The sequence below is a fragment of the Zonotrichia leucophrys genome, chromosome 25, assembly GCF_028769735.1.
Source record: "Zonotrichia leucophrys gambelii isolate GWCS_2022_RI chromosome 25, RI_Zleu_2.0, whole genome shotgun sequence".
In the NCBI taxonomy this organism is placed as follows: Eukaryota; Metazoa; Chordata; class Aves; order Passeriformes; family Passerellidae; genus Zonotrichia; species Zonotrichia leucophrys.
In genome coordinates, this window is record NC_088194.1 from 1782699 (window position 1) to 1797069 (window position 14371).

General features: G+C 53.4%; 1 protein-coding gene and 1 long non-coding RNA gene across 2 annotated transcripts; both read left to right on the top strand.

Moving 5' to 3' along the window:
- Positions 1–1734: 1734 nt before the first annotated feature.
- Positions 1735–9705, top strand: LOC135457595 (uncharacterized). The gene is made up of 5 exons (XM_064732302.1): positions 1735–1870; positions 3325–3468; positions 6450–6510; positions 9065–9342; positions 9419–9705. Exons 2-5 carry the CDS (start codon positions 3414–3416, stop codon positions 9703–9705), a joined length of 681 nt encoding a protein of 226 aa, XP_064588372.1. The 5' UTR covers positions 1735–1870; positions 3325–3413.
- An 871-nt stretch (positions 9706–10576) lies between these two features.
- Positions 10577–13613, top strand: LOC135457706 (uncharacterized). The gene is made up of 2 exons (XR_010442757.1): positions 10577–10862; positions 12030–13613. It is a non-coding gene; the product is annotated as an uncharacterized LOC135457706 (long non-coding RNA).
- The last annotated feature ends 758 nt before the right edge of the window (positions 13614–14371 follow it).

Here is a 14371-nt window from a genome sequence, read left to right on the forward strand (position 1 = left end):
CAGCTCGGTTTCCCGGTCCCGGCGCTCGGGCACTGCCGCTCCTCCCCGCCGGGCCGGCAGTCGCGCCAGCCCGCTTGCGAGCTGCGCGCCGCGGCCCAGCCGCCGACTCGCCCATCGCTCGCCCACCGTTCGCCCATCGCTCGCCGTGCCCCCTCCCCACAGCAGCCCCACGCCGCTCCTCCGGTCTCCCGCCACCGCCCGGGGTCATCCCCGCTGGCCGGGCCCGCTCCGCCACCGCCCGGGGTCATCCCCGTTGGCCGGGCCGCTGCGGCACGGCCCGGGGCTGCTCTCCCGCTCCTGCCAGCCCGGCCGCGCCGGCTCTTTTAGCGAAAATACACCAATCCCGTGATCTTTTTGTTATATTAATAGCCTTTCTCCCGTGTTTTGACAAAGAATTTGGAGAGGGCTGCCTTTGAACTGAGCTCCTAAAGGGTTAACCTGAGCGCTCACGTAGTTAGTAGGGACCGGAGCTCAGGGCGGGACGGGGCTGAGGAAGGGGCTCAGCGCTGAGGGGAAGGCATCGCGCCAAGTCTCGGCCCTCCAAGCTTACATGGGACCGCCAGGCCTGTCCGGCCGGAGCACGTGTAAGCGTGGAATCCGTGCCGCGGCCTGGTGCTAGCGGTTCCCGGCGCTCCCCATCTCCGGCACGGGCCGGGCAGAGCAGGCAGGTATGGGGGAGCGGTCGCGCTGAGGCGGGGGCACTGAGGGGAGCCCTGGCGCGGTTCATAGAGCGTGCAGAAGGGAGGGACCCCAGGCATGGCCGCGGGCCACGCCAGATTCACCGCCGGGGCCGGGGCTGTGGTCTAGGGCAGGTGGATGCCGGAGGAAAGCAGTCGGGCGCGACATCCTCCCTCTGCCATAGCTCTGCGCTTTCCCGTTTTTCAGTCCTTTGCTGTATTTTGTCCGTTTACCAAACCTTTCTAATTTTGGAAGGTTTGTGGACCTCGTATGGAGAGTCTCAGCATAAGAGGCAGGACCACAAAGGCGGCTCCGGCCGGTGTGAGAGAAGCGAGGAGAAACCCCCAAAACCCGCAGCCAACCCCTCTCCATCCCTCCCCGAGCCCCTCTCGCCGGCCCAGCAGAGCCCCCAGCCCAGCTTACGAGCTCCCACCGCTCGCCATGGTCCCCCCGCAGCAGCCCCTGTTTATTGCAGCCCCCACGCCGCTCCTCCGGCCTCCCGCCACCGCCCAGCGTCGCTCTCCCGCTCCTGCTAGGCCGCCCGCCCGGCATGGACATGCCCGCTCCTGGCATGGCTGCGGCCCCGCCGGCTCTCTTAGTGGAAAGAGACCAATCCCTTCATCTTTTTCTTTATTATTTTCAATAGCCTTTCTCCCGTGTTTTGAGAAAGAATTTGGAGAGGGCTGCCTTTGAACTGAGCTCCTAGAGGGAGCACGGGGCGGGGCGAGGCTGAGGGGACGGTATCGCGCCGAGTCTCGGCCCTCCAAGGGGCGGGACGTAGGCCGGTCATGTGCTGCAGCCGCCAGAGGAGGAGCGTGTACGGGGCCTAACAGGCCGGAAGAGCGTCCAGGGCCTGGTGCTTCCCCGCCCTCCCCATCTCCGGCGTAGGCAGGGCAGAGCAGGCAGGTGTGGCGGAGCGGTCGCGCTGAGGCGGGGGGCACTGAGGGGAGCCCTGGCGCGGTTCACAGAGCGTGCGGAAGGGAGGGACCCCAGGCATGGCCGCGGGCCGGGGCTGGGGTCCGGACGGGGACCGGGGGGGGTGGGCGGATGCGACTCGTCCATTTCCCTTCTTTCAATCCTTTGCTGTATTTTGTCCGTTTACCAAACCTTTCTAATTTTGGAAGGTTTGTGGACCTCGTACGGAGAGCAGCATAAGAGGCAGGGCCAGCAAGGCGGCTGCGGCCGCCGCCAGGTGAGAAACCCCCAAATCCCGCAGCCAACCCCTCTCCATTCCCCCCGAGCCCCTCTCGCCGCCTCGGCTTTTCCCGCAATTCCCGAATTGCCGCAGCAGCGACCCCCGGGCAGGGAGATCTCAGAGCAGAGAGGAGAAGTTGTGGGGGGACCTCGCTGTGGCCTGGCAGGACCTGAAGGGGCTTCAGGAAAAATGGAGGGAGAATTTTCCCAAGGGATGAGGGCCCAGATGAGGGGGAGTGGGGTCAGGGGGGGAATTTGGGTTGGATTTGGGGTAGAATTGTTCCCTGTGAGGGCCTGGCCCAGGTTATTCCATGGATTTCCTGTCCAAGGCCAGGCTGGAACCACCTGGGATAGGGGAAGGACCCTGCCCATGGAACTGGGGTGGGATTTTTTGGTATTTCAGGTTCCTTTCCACCCTAAACCATTCCAGGATTCCATGGGCTGCTTTAGATGGGATTTTAGGGATCAATCCTTCCCTGGCCCAGGTTATTCCGTGGATTTTCATCCCTGGGAGTGTCCAAGGCCAGGCCTGGCAGGACCTGAAGGGGCTTCAGGAAAAATGGAGGGAGAATTTTCCCAAGGGATGAGGGCCCAGATGAGGGGGAGTGGGGTCAGGGGGGGAATCTGGATTGGATTTGGAGTAGAATTGTTCCCTGTGAGGGCCTGGCCCAGGTTATTTAATGGATTTCCCATCCCTGGGAGTGTCCAAGGCCAGGCTGGACAGGGCTTGGAGCAGCCTGGGCTGGTGGGAGCTTTAAGGCCCCTTCCCACCCAAACCATTCCAGGATTTGGGCTCAGCCTCGCTCCTCAGGGATGCCCTGGAGGCCCCAATCCATTGCCTGTGTCCCAGAGGTGGCTGAGGCTGAGGGAGCCAGAAATCCCAAGCCCAATCTGGAAATGGAGCCAGGACCAGTTCCCTGTTGGGAAAACTGGGATGGAGAACTCCATTCCCGGTATAAATGGGATGACATGGTTAATTGGAGATGGGGAGTTGTGAAAATAACAAAAACAACTCCTTCCTCCTTAAATTGGTGAGCCAAGGGCATGGTGTGGTCGCTGGAGGGAAGGGATGAGATCCTGGGCCTTGTCCTGGGCTGCATCCAAAGGAGGGTGGGAGGGTTCTCATTGCTGGAATGGTGGGAATCCACCTGGAATGGTGGGAATCCACCTGGAATGGTGAGATCCCACCAGGACATTCTCTGGGATAACGCTCTCCAGCCCCTGAGCCATTTGTCACCCATGGCCACGGTGACACTCTTGGTCCCACCCTCATCTTTCCTTGGGAACGGGGTTGGGCTCTGTTTTAAACACCTCAAATTTTCCTTCTTTTTCCTTGAAAACAGAGTGGGTTTTTTTTAATCACCTCAAAATTACATTTGAGTGTAAATTGCTCCTCCTTGATGCTGCATTTTTGTCACAAACCACGTCTAAAGCCACCTCCCCTCCACCCAGGCACTGGAAAACCACCCAGGTGCTCTTCCTCTTTGTGGTGCTCATTTTTGGGGGCTGCTGCCCCAAATCCTCTCTGTTTCTGGACATCCATGGACATATTTTGGATTGCTCGTCTCACCATCCTCATCCTCCTCCACCAAACCAGTGAGTGCCGGGTGTTCCTTGTCTCTTGAGAAGGAGATTTTGGGGTGGTTTTGTGGTTTTTGGGGTTGAGGGCTGTGTGGGAGCACCAGAGCAGCTCCTCCAGAGGGTGGATTTGTGCCCAGTGTTGGGATCCTGGGCTGGCATGGAAACCTGCTGGTGGAGGGCTGGGGTCCCTCTCTGTGTCCATCCCTGTGTCCATCTCGGGTGTCCATTCTAATGCCCATCTCTGGTGTCCATCTCTGGTGTCCATCTCTGGTGTCCATTTCTGGTACCCTTCTCTGGTGTCCATCTCTGGTGTCCATCCCTGTGTCCATCTCTTGTGTCCATCTCTTGTGTCCATCTGTGTGTCCATCTGTGTGTCCATCTGTGTGTCCATCTGTGTGTCCATCTCTGTGTCTATCTCTGGTGTCCATCTCTGGTGTCCATCTCTGGTGTCCATCTCTGGTGTCCATCTCTGTGTCCATCTCTGTGTCCATCTCTTGTGTCCATCTCTGGTGTCCATCTCTTGTGTCCATCTCTTGTGTCCATCTCTGGTGTCCATCTCTGGTGTCCATCTCTGGTGTCCATCCCTGTGTCCATCCCTGTGTCCCTCTCTGTGTCCATCTCTTGTGTCCATCCCTGTGTCCATCCCTGTGTTCATCCCTGGAGTGACCAAGGCCCGGATGGAGCCTCCTGGGAAGCTGGAATGTTCTGGAAGGTGGAACGGGATATTTTTAAGTTCCCTCCCGACCCAAACCTCTCCACAATTCCACGACTCTCCTCCAAGGAGCAGCTCCAGGAGCTCCCTGTGCTGCTCAGGTCCCTGAGCTCAGAGTTTTGGGGTGGTTTGGGGTGGTTTTGGGGACCTCCAGGAGAGTGAGGATGTGTGGGGTCACCTCCACCCTCTCCCCAGGCCATGGGAACCCTCTAAAGAGGAGAGATGTGAGCTCCATCTCTGCTCCAGATGTTCTTGCAGTGGTTTTAATTTGCCAATTTCAGATTTCTCTGCTAATGCACCAATTACTGTGCTGCGTTAATGCTGGTCAATCGCTAGTGCACTCATTAGAATGTACCTACTTGGTTTTTGTTGTGATGTAGGATTAGGAGAAAGGTAAAACAAGTTCAAAAGGGTATAAAGAAAAATTTATCAGCAGTAGCTAAAAGAAAGAGTAATAAGAATCAGAACAAAACTTTTGGAACACTTCCCCTCTCCAGCTTGCCTCTCCACAACCTTTTCTTTCCCACTGAGAATGTAAAGAGGCAAAATTTAAAATTTCCAGTCAGTTTGCTACCTCTAGAATAGCCTTTCTTCATTTCACTTAGGGAGAGAAGTCCCTCTTGTTAATTTTATGGGGACTTTTCCTCAAGACAGCCCTGCTCTCCATGAATAGCAGGATGGAGATTATAGCAGATTCCACCCAGGGAAATCCATGAGTGTGCCAGCCCTCTCATTGTCTGTAAGTTTTTCCCACTGCTGTGTTTATGGGCCGTGTCAGCTTCTGGGGAACTTTTCTGACAGATGAGCTGTTCAAAGGCAAAGATTTTCATTATCTGTCTCTGAAATCATCTTCTTCCCAGGAGCACTGGATTTTTATCACTCTTCTCTCCTTCTCTGCTCAAGCTTCTCATGGGATCACAGCTGCTCTAACATCTGCTTGCTTTGGCATGGAGGCTTTTGCTCGATATCTGCAATTTGAACGCTTTCTCCTCCCTATTCCTTCATGCCTTGTAGGGGGAAAAAAGAGCCTTTCTCCATAGCTTACAAGAGGATTTCAGCCTAAAACTAAAGGTATCTCCTGATCTCTGCCTTGATTCTCCTTTGCTGAGCTTGGTGTTTATGTGGTTCCTCTGCACTGCCTGTGTTTTATTCCTTTCACTCGAGGGAGGATTGAAGAAGTTTAGTAAGGGGCAATAGGTGACAAGGACCATAGAGCAAAGGTTATTATGGCCACTCATAATAAAGGTTATTATGATAATATCATAAATAATATCATAATAAAGGTTATTATTATTAGAGCAAAGGTTATTATGGCCACTCATAATAACAGGTATCCCCTGTTATCTTCGGGGATACCCCTTAAATACCTTTTAATTACATCAGTCTGTTGTGGAAGACTGATGCAGATCCATGAACCAGTTCACATTTTCCAGGAGCTATTTTATGTGGGCCCCTCCTTGGGTCTCCCTTTTTAAAGCACACATTTTCTTGGTTGTGGTTTTAAACCAAGAGCACGCTGTTATCTTCAGGGATACCCCTTAAATACCTTTTAATTACATCAGTCTGTTGTGGAAGACTGATGCATATCCATGAACTAGTTCACATTTTCCAGGAGCTATTTTATGTGGTCCCCTCCTTGGGTCTCCCTTTTTAAAGCACACATTTTCTTGGTTGTGGTTTTAAACCATCCTTCTCCCCTCCAGTTTTTGGGCCTGTGCTGCCTTCAGGTGAGTGCTGATGGTTGGCAGATCTGTACAGGTGCCCTCATCCTGTGTGGACTGGTTGTTATCCCATCCAAACAGGCATTTTAACAATTAAGCATCCTTAAATCATCTGTTTCACTGAGCTTAATTAACAGCAGAAATAAAAACTACATCTTTATAACAAAGTTACATTCACATCACGCATATAAAACCCATTTTAACAGTTGCAAAAAGCCAATATTGTATTATAATATGTATCTATAACATCACCATAGGCCCCTGCTCAGCGTGGCTTGCCAGGGACATAAAGCCAGCTCCTGGCTGTGGTGTAATATCACCTGATCTTGAAAAATAAATAGTAAAAAAAGTATCTTGCACCACTGAGTAAGAATATGCATATATGAGTAAGAATAAGTTTTGGCTAGGGGTCCAGCATGCCACAAGAAAATTGGCTGGGCACACAAATTCATTCATTCCCGTGACTGCGCTTTTCCCTTGTTCAGTCCTTTGCCGTATTTTGTCAAAGTTTGTTACCAAACCATTAAAATTCTGAAAGTGAGCGCGGATCTCGTCCCTTCCAGGCCTGTACGAGGCGAGCTGCGTGATAGACGAGACCACCAAGGTGGCTGCAGCTGGTGCGAGGTGAGAGAAATGAGGAAAATCCCCCAAAACCCGAAACCAACCCCTCTCCATCTGTCCGGTTTTCGGCTGTTTGGATGGCCTGGAAAGGCCCGAGGTGGCCTTGGGGCAGCCCGCGTATCAAAGGACCTGAAGAGGCTTCAGTTCTTTTCTCGGTCTCGGTGTTTATTAATTGTTTATCTAAAAGATTTTCTCTCTGCCTGACAGAGCTCTGCTCAGCAGCCAGCCATGAGCACACTCATAGGGCGGTCACCTATCTTTGTACCCAAAGTTACATATACAATATTTATCATTTTTCCCCAATACCTTTCACCCTTATTGCCCAGTGCACTTTTAGTAATGACCAATCCCAAAGTGCCACCATCACCACAGAAGATGGAGGAGGAGAAGAAGAAGAAGAAGAAGGACAGGACACGCCCCAATTCCCCCATCTTACTTCTCTAAACCCCCTGTACAGAAATCCTAAACCCTGTGTCTCACTCTCTAATTAACTCATCCCTTCACCATTCACCCCGGTGGAATCCTCCTATCCTCATACAGGTGTCGTCTCCTGTGTAGGATCAAAGTCCAGCCACCAGACACTTCTGGAACATTCCAGGACTCCCGAGCCCCCCAAGGGTGGTCTCGGTGACACCTCAGTGCTGAGGTGCTGAGATCCCACATCCATCCCCTCTTTTGTAGTGAGTCCAGAGTTTCAAGGTTCCCTTCCCTGTGGAGAAGCCGTGGTGGAGCTGCCCCAGGCACCCCTGGCAGTGTCCAGGGCAGGGCTGGGGGAAGGTTTGGGGATTTTAGGGGAGTGGAATGAGAAGAGTTTTGGGTCCCACCATGGGCACCTGGGCAGCCTCCCAGCAGCACTGGGAAGGGGTTTCTGTCCCCTCCTTGCCCACATGGGCACGTTCTGGGATGTGGGACAGACAGACAGAAAATTTTTAGCTCCCAAAGGCCGAGCACAACTGGAGCTGGAGCCTGCCTTGAGTCTGGGCATCCCCTGGGCATCCCATGGGCATCCCCTGGGCATCCCCTCCATGGGCAGCTGTGCTCGGCCTTGGAGCTGTGCTGGGCTGGGGTCAGTGGGAATTGGCTCCATTCCCAGTTTCAAGGTTCCCTCCCCTGTGGAGAAGCCGTGGTGGAGCTGCCCCAGGCACCCCTGGCAGTGTCCAAGGCCGGGCTGGGCAGGGCTGGGGGAAGGTTTGGGGATTTTAGGGGAGTGGAATGAGAAGAGTTTTGGGTCCCACCATGGGCACCTGGGCAGCCTCCCAGCAGCACTGGGAAGGGGTTTCTGTCCCCTCCTTGCCAACATGGGCACGTTCTGGGATGTGGGACAGACAGACAGAAAATTTGCAGCTCCCAAAGGCCGAGCCCAACTGGAGCTGGAGCCTGCCTTGAGTCTGGGCATCCCATGGGCATCCCTTCCATGGGCAGCTGTGCTGGGCTGGAGGGGCAGCGTGGCCTTGGAGCTGTGCTGGGTTGGGGTCAGTGGGAATTGGCTCCATTCCCAGTTTCAAGGTTCCCTTCCCTGTGGAGAAGCCGTGGTGGAGCTGCCCCACGCACCCCTGGCAGTGTCCAGGGCAGGGCTGGGGGAAGGTTTGGGGATTTTAGGGGAGTGGAATGAGAAGAGTTTTGGGTCCCACCATGGGCACCTGGGCAGCCTCCCAGCAGCACTGGGAAGGGGTTTCTGTCCCCTCCTTGCCAACATGGGCACGTTCTGGGATGTGGGACAGACAGACAGAACATTTGCAGCTCCCAAAGGCCGAGCCCAACTGGAGCTGGAGCCTGCCTTGAGTCTGGGCATCCCATGGGCATCCCCTGGGCATCCCCTGGGCATCCCCTCCGTGGGCAGCTGTGCTGGGCTGGAGGGGCAGCGTGGCCTTGGAGCTGTGCTGGGCTGGGGTCAGTGGGAATTGGCTCCATTCCCAGTTTCAAGGTTCCCTTCCCTGTGGAGAAGCCGTGGTGGAGCTGCCCCAGGCACCCCTGGCAGTGTCCAGGGCCGGGCTGGGCAGGGCTGGGGGAAGGTTTGGGGATTTTAGGGGAGTGGAATGAGAAGAGTTTTGGGTCCCTCCCAACCCAAACTTTTCCACGATTCCCAAATTCTGCTCCGAGGAGCAGCTGCAGGTTGGACCAGGAGCTCCCTGTCCTGCTCAGTGACCCCTCCTGACCCTCCCATCCCCAAATCCTCGTTCCCCTTTCCCTCTCAGGTCCCCTCCGGGCTCCATCCTTGGCACGAGGCTCAGGGGGCTCAGCCTGGGGGTGGCCTTGTGCTCTCCCTTTGCTCAGGGACCCTTCCATGAGCCCCCCCCATGAGCCCTCAAACACCCCCAGGCCTGATGGGCTTCATCCTCTGGATTCAGCCATTTCATCCCACCTTGATCCCAGCTTGGTCCCAACTCTATCCCGCTTTCATCCCAACTTCAGCCTACCTTCATCCCACCTCCAACCTATACTCAGCACTCCTTCACCCCTGCTTTATCCCACCTCCAACCCACCTTCATCCCCCCTTCAGCTGACCTCCACCCCGCCTTCATCCCAAATTCTCTCCCCACTTTCTCTTCCCTGCCAGTGACACCATGAATGTGACAAATTCATTGGACGAGTTCATGTGCCTCTGCATCAACAACACTAAAGAAAATGCAACACACTGGTATCATAATGTCGGAGAGAACTTAGTGGTTGTGGAACATGATGAATGCTATTATTATCAAACCAAATTTCAAAGCTATGTTAATGTCTACAAGGACAGCAACATGCTCTGCATGTGCATGTGGGTGACAGTGGATGGTGGGACCTACGGTGTACGTAGTGATGGAAAAAGATCCACCTTCGAAGTCGAGAAATCCAGTAGGTGCTTTTCGTGCTGTTTTGGGGGGGGGGGTTTACACTGAAAGAGAAGTTTGTGACACCCCTGTGCCCACAGTGAAGCTGAAAGAGCTCACGTTGACCTGCAAGGCCCAGAACTGCTCACACGAGTCCTGCAAGTGCGGCCTGACCTCCTCCTCAGCCCTGGCTAAGCTGAAACGGCTGAACTGCACGACAGCGAACTCCGTCAAAAGTGAGAGCATCACTGTCACCACCCCCAGGGTTGTCACCACCCCCAGGGTTGTCACCACCCCTGGCATTGTCACCACCCCCGGGGTGCTCTGCAATGGTGAGAGCTGGGGACAGAAGGAGGAAAGGTGGGGTGGGCTGATGCCAATCCTCTGAGGAACATGGGAATGTTGAGGTTGGGTTGAGCTGATCCTGATCCCCTGAGAGCAGGAAAAGCTGGGATTTGGGGCTGGGCTGATCCCACTCTCCAGGCTCTGGCTCTCCCTGGAGCGGTGGCTCAGATGCAGAGGGAAGCTCTGACCCGTGTCCCTTTCTGTCTCCTCACCAGGAAACACCACAGTCCCTTCCAGCACAGGTAAGCTGCCACCCCTGTCCAGCCACATTCCCGAGTGTCCCCAAATGTCCTCAATGGTCCCCAGGTGTCTCCGAGTGCCCGGAGCAGCTTTTCCATGCCCAGCTGGGAAGGGGGATTGGGGAGCCCCAGCCCAGCACCCTCCAGCTCCTCCCAAAATCCCTTTGCTGGGAATGTCCAGGCTCTTCCCAGAGGTGCCAGGGACGGGACAAGGAGTGGTGGCCACAAACCCAACCCCAAGGAACCATCCCTGTTTGAGAACCTCTTCCCATGGAGGGTCCCCTCTGGAGCCACCCCAAACCCACCTGGCCGTGTCCCCTGCTCTGGGTGACCCTGTCCTGGCAGAGCTGGGGAATCTCCAGAGTTCCTTTCTGACCCAGCAACTGTGGGATTCTGGGGTTTGAGGATTCGGGGATTGGGGATTCTGGGATTTGAGGATTCTGGGATTTGAGGATTCGGGGATTGGGGATTCTGGGGTTTGGGGATTCAGGGATTGGGGATTCTGGGATTTGGGGATTCTGGGATTTGGGGATTCTGGGATTTGGGAATTCTGGGATTTGGGGATTCTGGGATTTGGGGATTCTGGGATTTGAGGATTCGGGGATTGGGGATTCTGGGGTTTGGGGATTCAGGGATTGGGGATTCTGGGATTTGAGGATTCTGGGATTTGGGGATTCTGGGGTTCTCCTGCTGCTGCCTCCACCAAGCCGCTCCTCCTCATCTAGCGCCGCCTCTGCCCTGGCTTGGAGTGAGATCCCCTGGAATGAGGGATCAGGGTGGGATTTGAGGCCAAATCCCCTCTGCCCCAATGCCAGGAAGAGCCAGTTTTATTTTGGGATGTCACCCCTGAATCTTTCGTTTCCAGGTACCTCATCCATGGGCGGCATAGCTGCGGGTGTGGCTGTGGCTGTATTGCTTGGTTTGGTGCTTTTTGTCTTAGGTTTCTTCTGTAAATCCAAAGGTGAGTGTGGAAAACCATCCCTGGAGCCCTGGGGAGCTGGAGGTGGGACCTGGGAGGGGGACAGAGCCAGAATGGGGCAGATTTGGAGTCCCAATTTGGGGCTGATTTGGGATTCTCCTGACTCTGTCTCATCTCCTCTCATGGTTTAACACATAATTGGGTTTTTAGCTGGGGGAGAGCCCAGGGGCTGTGGGGTTGGGTCCCTGTGGGGCAGAGCCAATCTGCTGGCTGGGTTTGTGATTGAAACCACTGAAAGGAGCTGAACGGCCTCTGAAAAAAAGCAAATTTTTTAAAAACCAACAGAGCCCAAGCTCTCTTTCCTCTGGCCTGGGGACAGGTTACTGGCCTGCCCCACACAGCCAGGTTGGTGCAGGGCTGGGCTGAGACTTCAGCCTCAGCTGGGCCTTCACCAGGAGGGTCCCAATGCCATGAGCAGCCACCAGGTGTGTCCCAATGCCACCAGAAGTGTCCCAGTGCCACCGGGTGTGTCCCAATGGCACCAGGAGTGTCCCAATGCCACGAGCAACTATCCCAATGCCACAGTCAGGCCGTGTCCCCAGGAGTGTCCCAATGCCACCAGGTGTGTCCCAATGGCATGAGCAGCCACCAGGTGTGTCCCAGTGCCACCAGGTGTGTCCCAATGCCATGAGCAGCCACCAGGTGTGTCCCAGTGCCACCAGGAGTGTCCCAGTGCCACCAGGTGTGTCCCAATGGCACCAGGAGTGTCCCAGTGCCACCAGGAGTGTCCCAATGGCACCAGGAGTGTCTCAATGCCATGAGCAGCCACCAGGTGTGTCCCAATGCCACCAGGTGTGTCCCAGTGCCACCAGGTGTGTCCCAATGCCATGAGCAGCCACCAGGAGTGTCCCAACACCAGGAGTGTCCCAATGCCACCAGGAGTGTCCCAGTGCCACCAGGAGGGTCCCAATGCCATGAGCAGCCACCAGGAGTGTCCCAATGCCACCAGGAGTGTCCCAGTGCCACCAGGAGGGTCCCAGCACCAGCAGCAGCCTCATGGCCAGCCCTGGGGGCAGCTCCCAAATCCTCAGGGCTGGGTTCTCTCAGCCCGGCCCGCACTGGACTTTGCTTCGCTGCTTTCAGCCAGGTGTGCTGCACACAGAAGGGCAAAAGCAGCAAAAGCAAATTGGTTTTTTTTCTTTTTACCAGTGCCCTGCAGGAGGAGAAGGTTCTGGATCAACGGTGGCATCCAGGGCAACTCACACGGTGCTGCTGAGGACATGGACACACAGGCTGAGTCATTTCTGTGATGGAGCACATCAACCCTTTGGTGCTATACAACACTCCAAATACCCTGATAAAGCTTTAGAACAAACCAACCTAACAAACAAACACTAATTCTCTCCCAGATGAGGAAAAGGGACAAGGTGAAAACACGTAAAGAAAATAACATGGGACGCTGGAATGTGGTTAGCATTTTCCTGTTGTGAGGTAGCACTAGGGAATGGCAAAGCAGCCTCACAAGTTGAAAGCAGCATTAAGAAAAATTTATTTTTTTATTTAGTGTCCTGTTCTTTTCTTTGTATTTTTACGGTTTGTTTTGAGATTTATGAAACAGTAGCTAACACTAAACCTTCAGAACATTAACTTTCCTTTTCTTACTGACAATCCGAAGTGACAAAACCTAAAATTTCAACCTCTAGAATTGTTCTCCTTCATTTCACTTGGGGAGAGAACTCTCTCTTGTTAATTTTTTGGATTAATTTAATTTTTCTCCACAAGAAAACAGTTCTCTTGTGGCTCTTTCCATTCCTTTTCCCTCCTTTTCCACAAGCTGTGTTCATGGGCCATGTCAATTTATGGGGTACTGTGTGAAGGATGAGCTGTTCAAGGGCAAAGGTTCTCTTTATCTCAGGATTTCAGCCTAAAATTAAATTAAATTTCACCCCTCCCATCTGGGTCTCAATTCCTCTTCTCTGACCTCGGTGTCTTCATGGTGCTCCTCTACACCCCAGAATTTTGTCCTTTTTCCCCCTCTGGAGGGAGGATGGAAGCACTGAGAGAGGTAATACCTCAGCCTGGTTTACAGACCAAACAACTCTAAAAAGACCAAATTGATAAAATACGAGTTTACCATAGCAAGGAACAATCAAGGCCATTAGCATGGAAACTGAAGCATTAACACAAAAGGGATATTTGAAGTGTGCCTTACTGAGCAGCGTTAAGTAATGAAGAAATTAATTTCTTGTATATATTTGCCATTTCTTGTATATATTTGCCATTTCATTATTTAACTTTTATTTTTTTTTTTTTGGACCAGCAAAATGCAATAAGCTGCTGTTTTCTGAAATGATACTTTCTGAAATGATGATTTCTGAAAAAAAAATTTTTGATGTCTGAATGTCTGAATGTGATGCGCTGTTTTGGTGCAAATACTTTTTAGGAGTGTAAAACTGGAGAGCAATTTATAATAATAAAGAAGGCGCTGTTCCTGTATTTGCACAAGTGTGTGTGTGTTGGGAATTTAGCTGACAAGAGACTGGAAAAGTACAAGACTGTGGCTAATTCTAAGTCTTGCACTTGTCAAGATAGTGTGTCTTTGGGCTTAGCTGAGTATGATAAAGAAATGGACAGCGAGATGTGAGAAGTAGAGAACGTAGGCCCAAAGGAATGTGGATGAGTTAATGCTATAGTTTAACCAATAGATTGCTTGGTTTACAGAATATTCATAAATTTATTATTTGCTGTATGAGTGTTTGATGTTTTCTTCAGTAAACTGGACGTGTGATGAACCATCTGGTGTCCTGGTCTCCTTCCTTCGACAGGTGTGTGTCATTTGTCCATCTCAACTGTGACAATCCTGCAGATGCTCACCTGAGCCTGGCTGGGCTGGGCAGGGTCAGAATTCAGCCAGGCCAGACTAAACCAGGCCAGAACTCAGACTAAACCAGGCCAGACTAAACCAGGCCAGAACTCACTAAACCAGGCCAGACTAAACCAGGCCAGAACTCACTAAACCAGGCCAGGCTCAGACTAAACCAGGCCAGAACTCAGACTAAACCAGGCCAGAACTCAGACTAAACCAGGCCAGAACTCAGACTAAACCAGGCCAGGCTCAGACTAAACCAGGCCAGACTAAACCAGGCCAGAACTCACTAAACCAGGCCAGAACTCAGACTAAACCAGGCCAGACTAAACCAGGCCAGACTCAGACTAAACCAGGCCAGAACTCAGACTAAACCAGGCCAGACTCAGACTAAACCAGGCCAGACTAAACCAGGCCAGAACTCAGACTAAACCAGGCCAGACTCAGACTAAACCAGGCCAGACTCAAACTAAACCAGGCCAGAACTCAGCTTTTTCCTTGCAGACAGCCTCAGCCCTAGGCTGCATTTCCTGCCTAGGGTTCGGTTTAGGGTTTCCAAACCACAAAGCCCAGAGCTCCAGGCATCCCAAGGGGAACACAAAACTGCCACACCGTGCCTTCCTCCACAGCTTTTCCTTGGAACCTGCCTTAGCCCACAGCAAACTGGCACCAGGAGCCTGGGCAG

Coding starts and splice junctions, on each gene's coding strand:
- LOC135457595 (XM_064732302.1), top strand. CDS start 3,414: ATGGACATATTTTGGATTGCTCGTCTCACCATCCTCATCCTCCTCCAC. Junction 6,511..9,064: donor GTGGCTGCAGCTGGTGCGAG/GTGAGAGAAATG, acceptor CTTCCCTGCCAG/TGACACCATGAATGTGACAA. Junction 9,343..9,418: donor CTTCGAAGTCGAGAAATCCA/GTAGGTGCTTTT, acceptor CTGTGCCCACAG/TGAAGCTGAAAGAGCTCACG.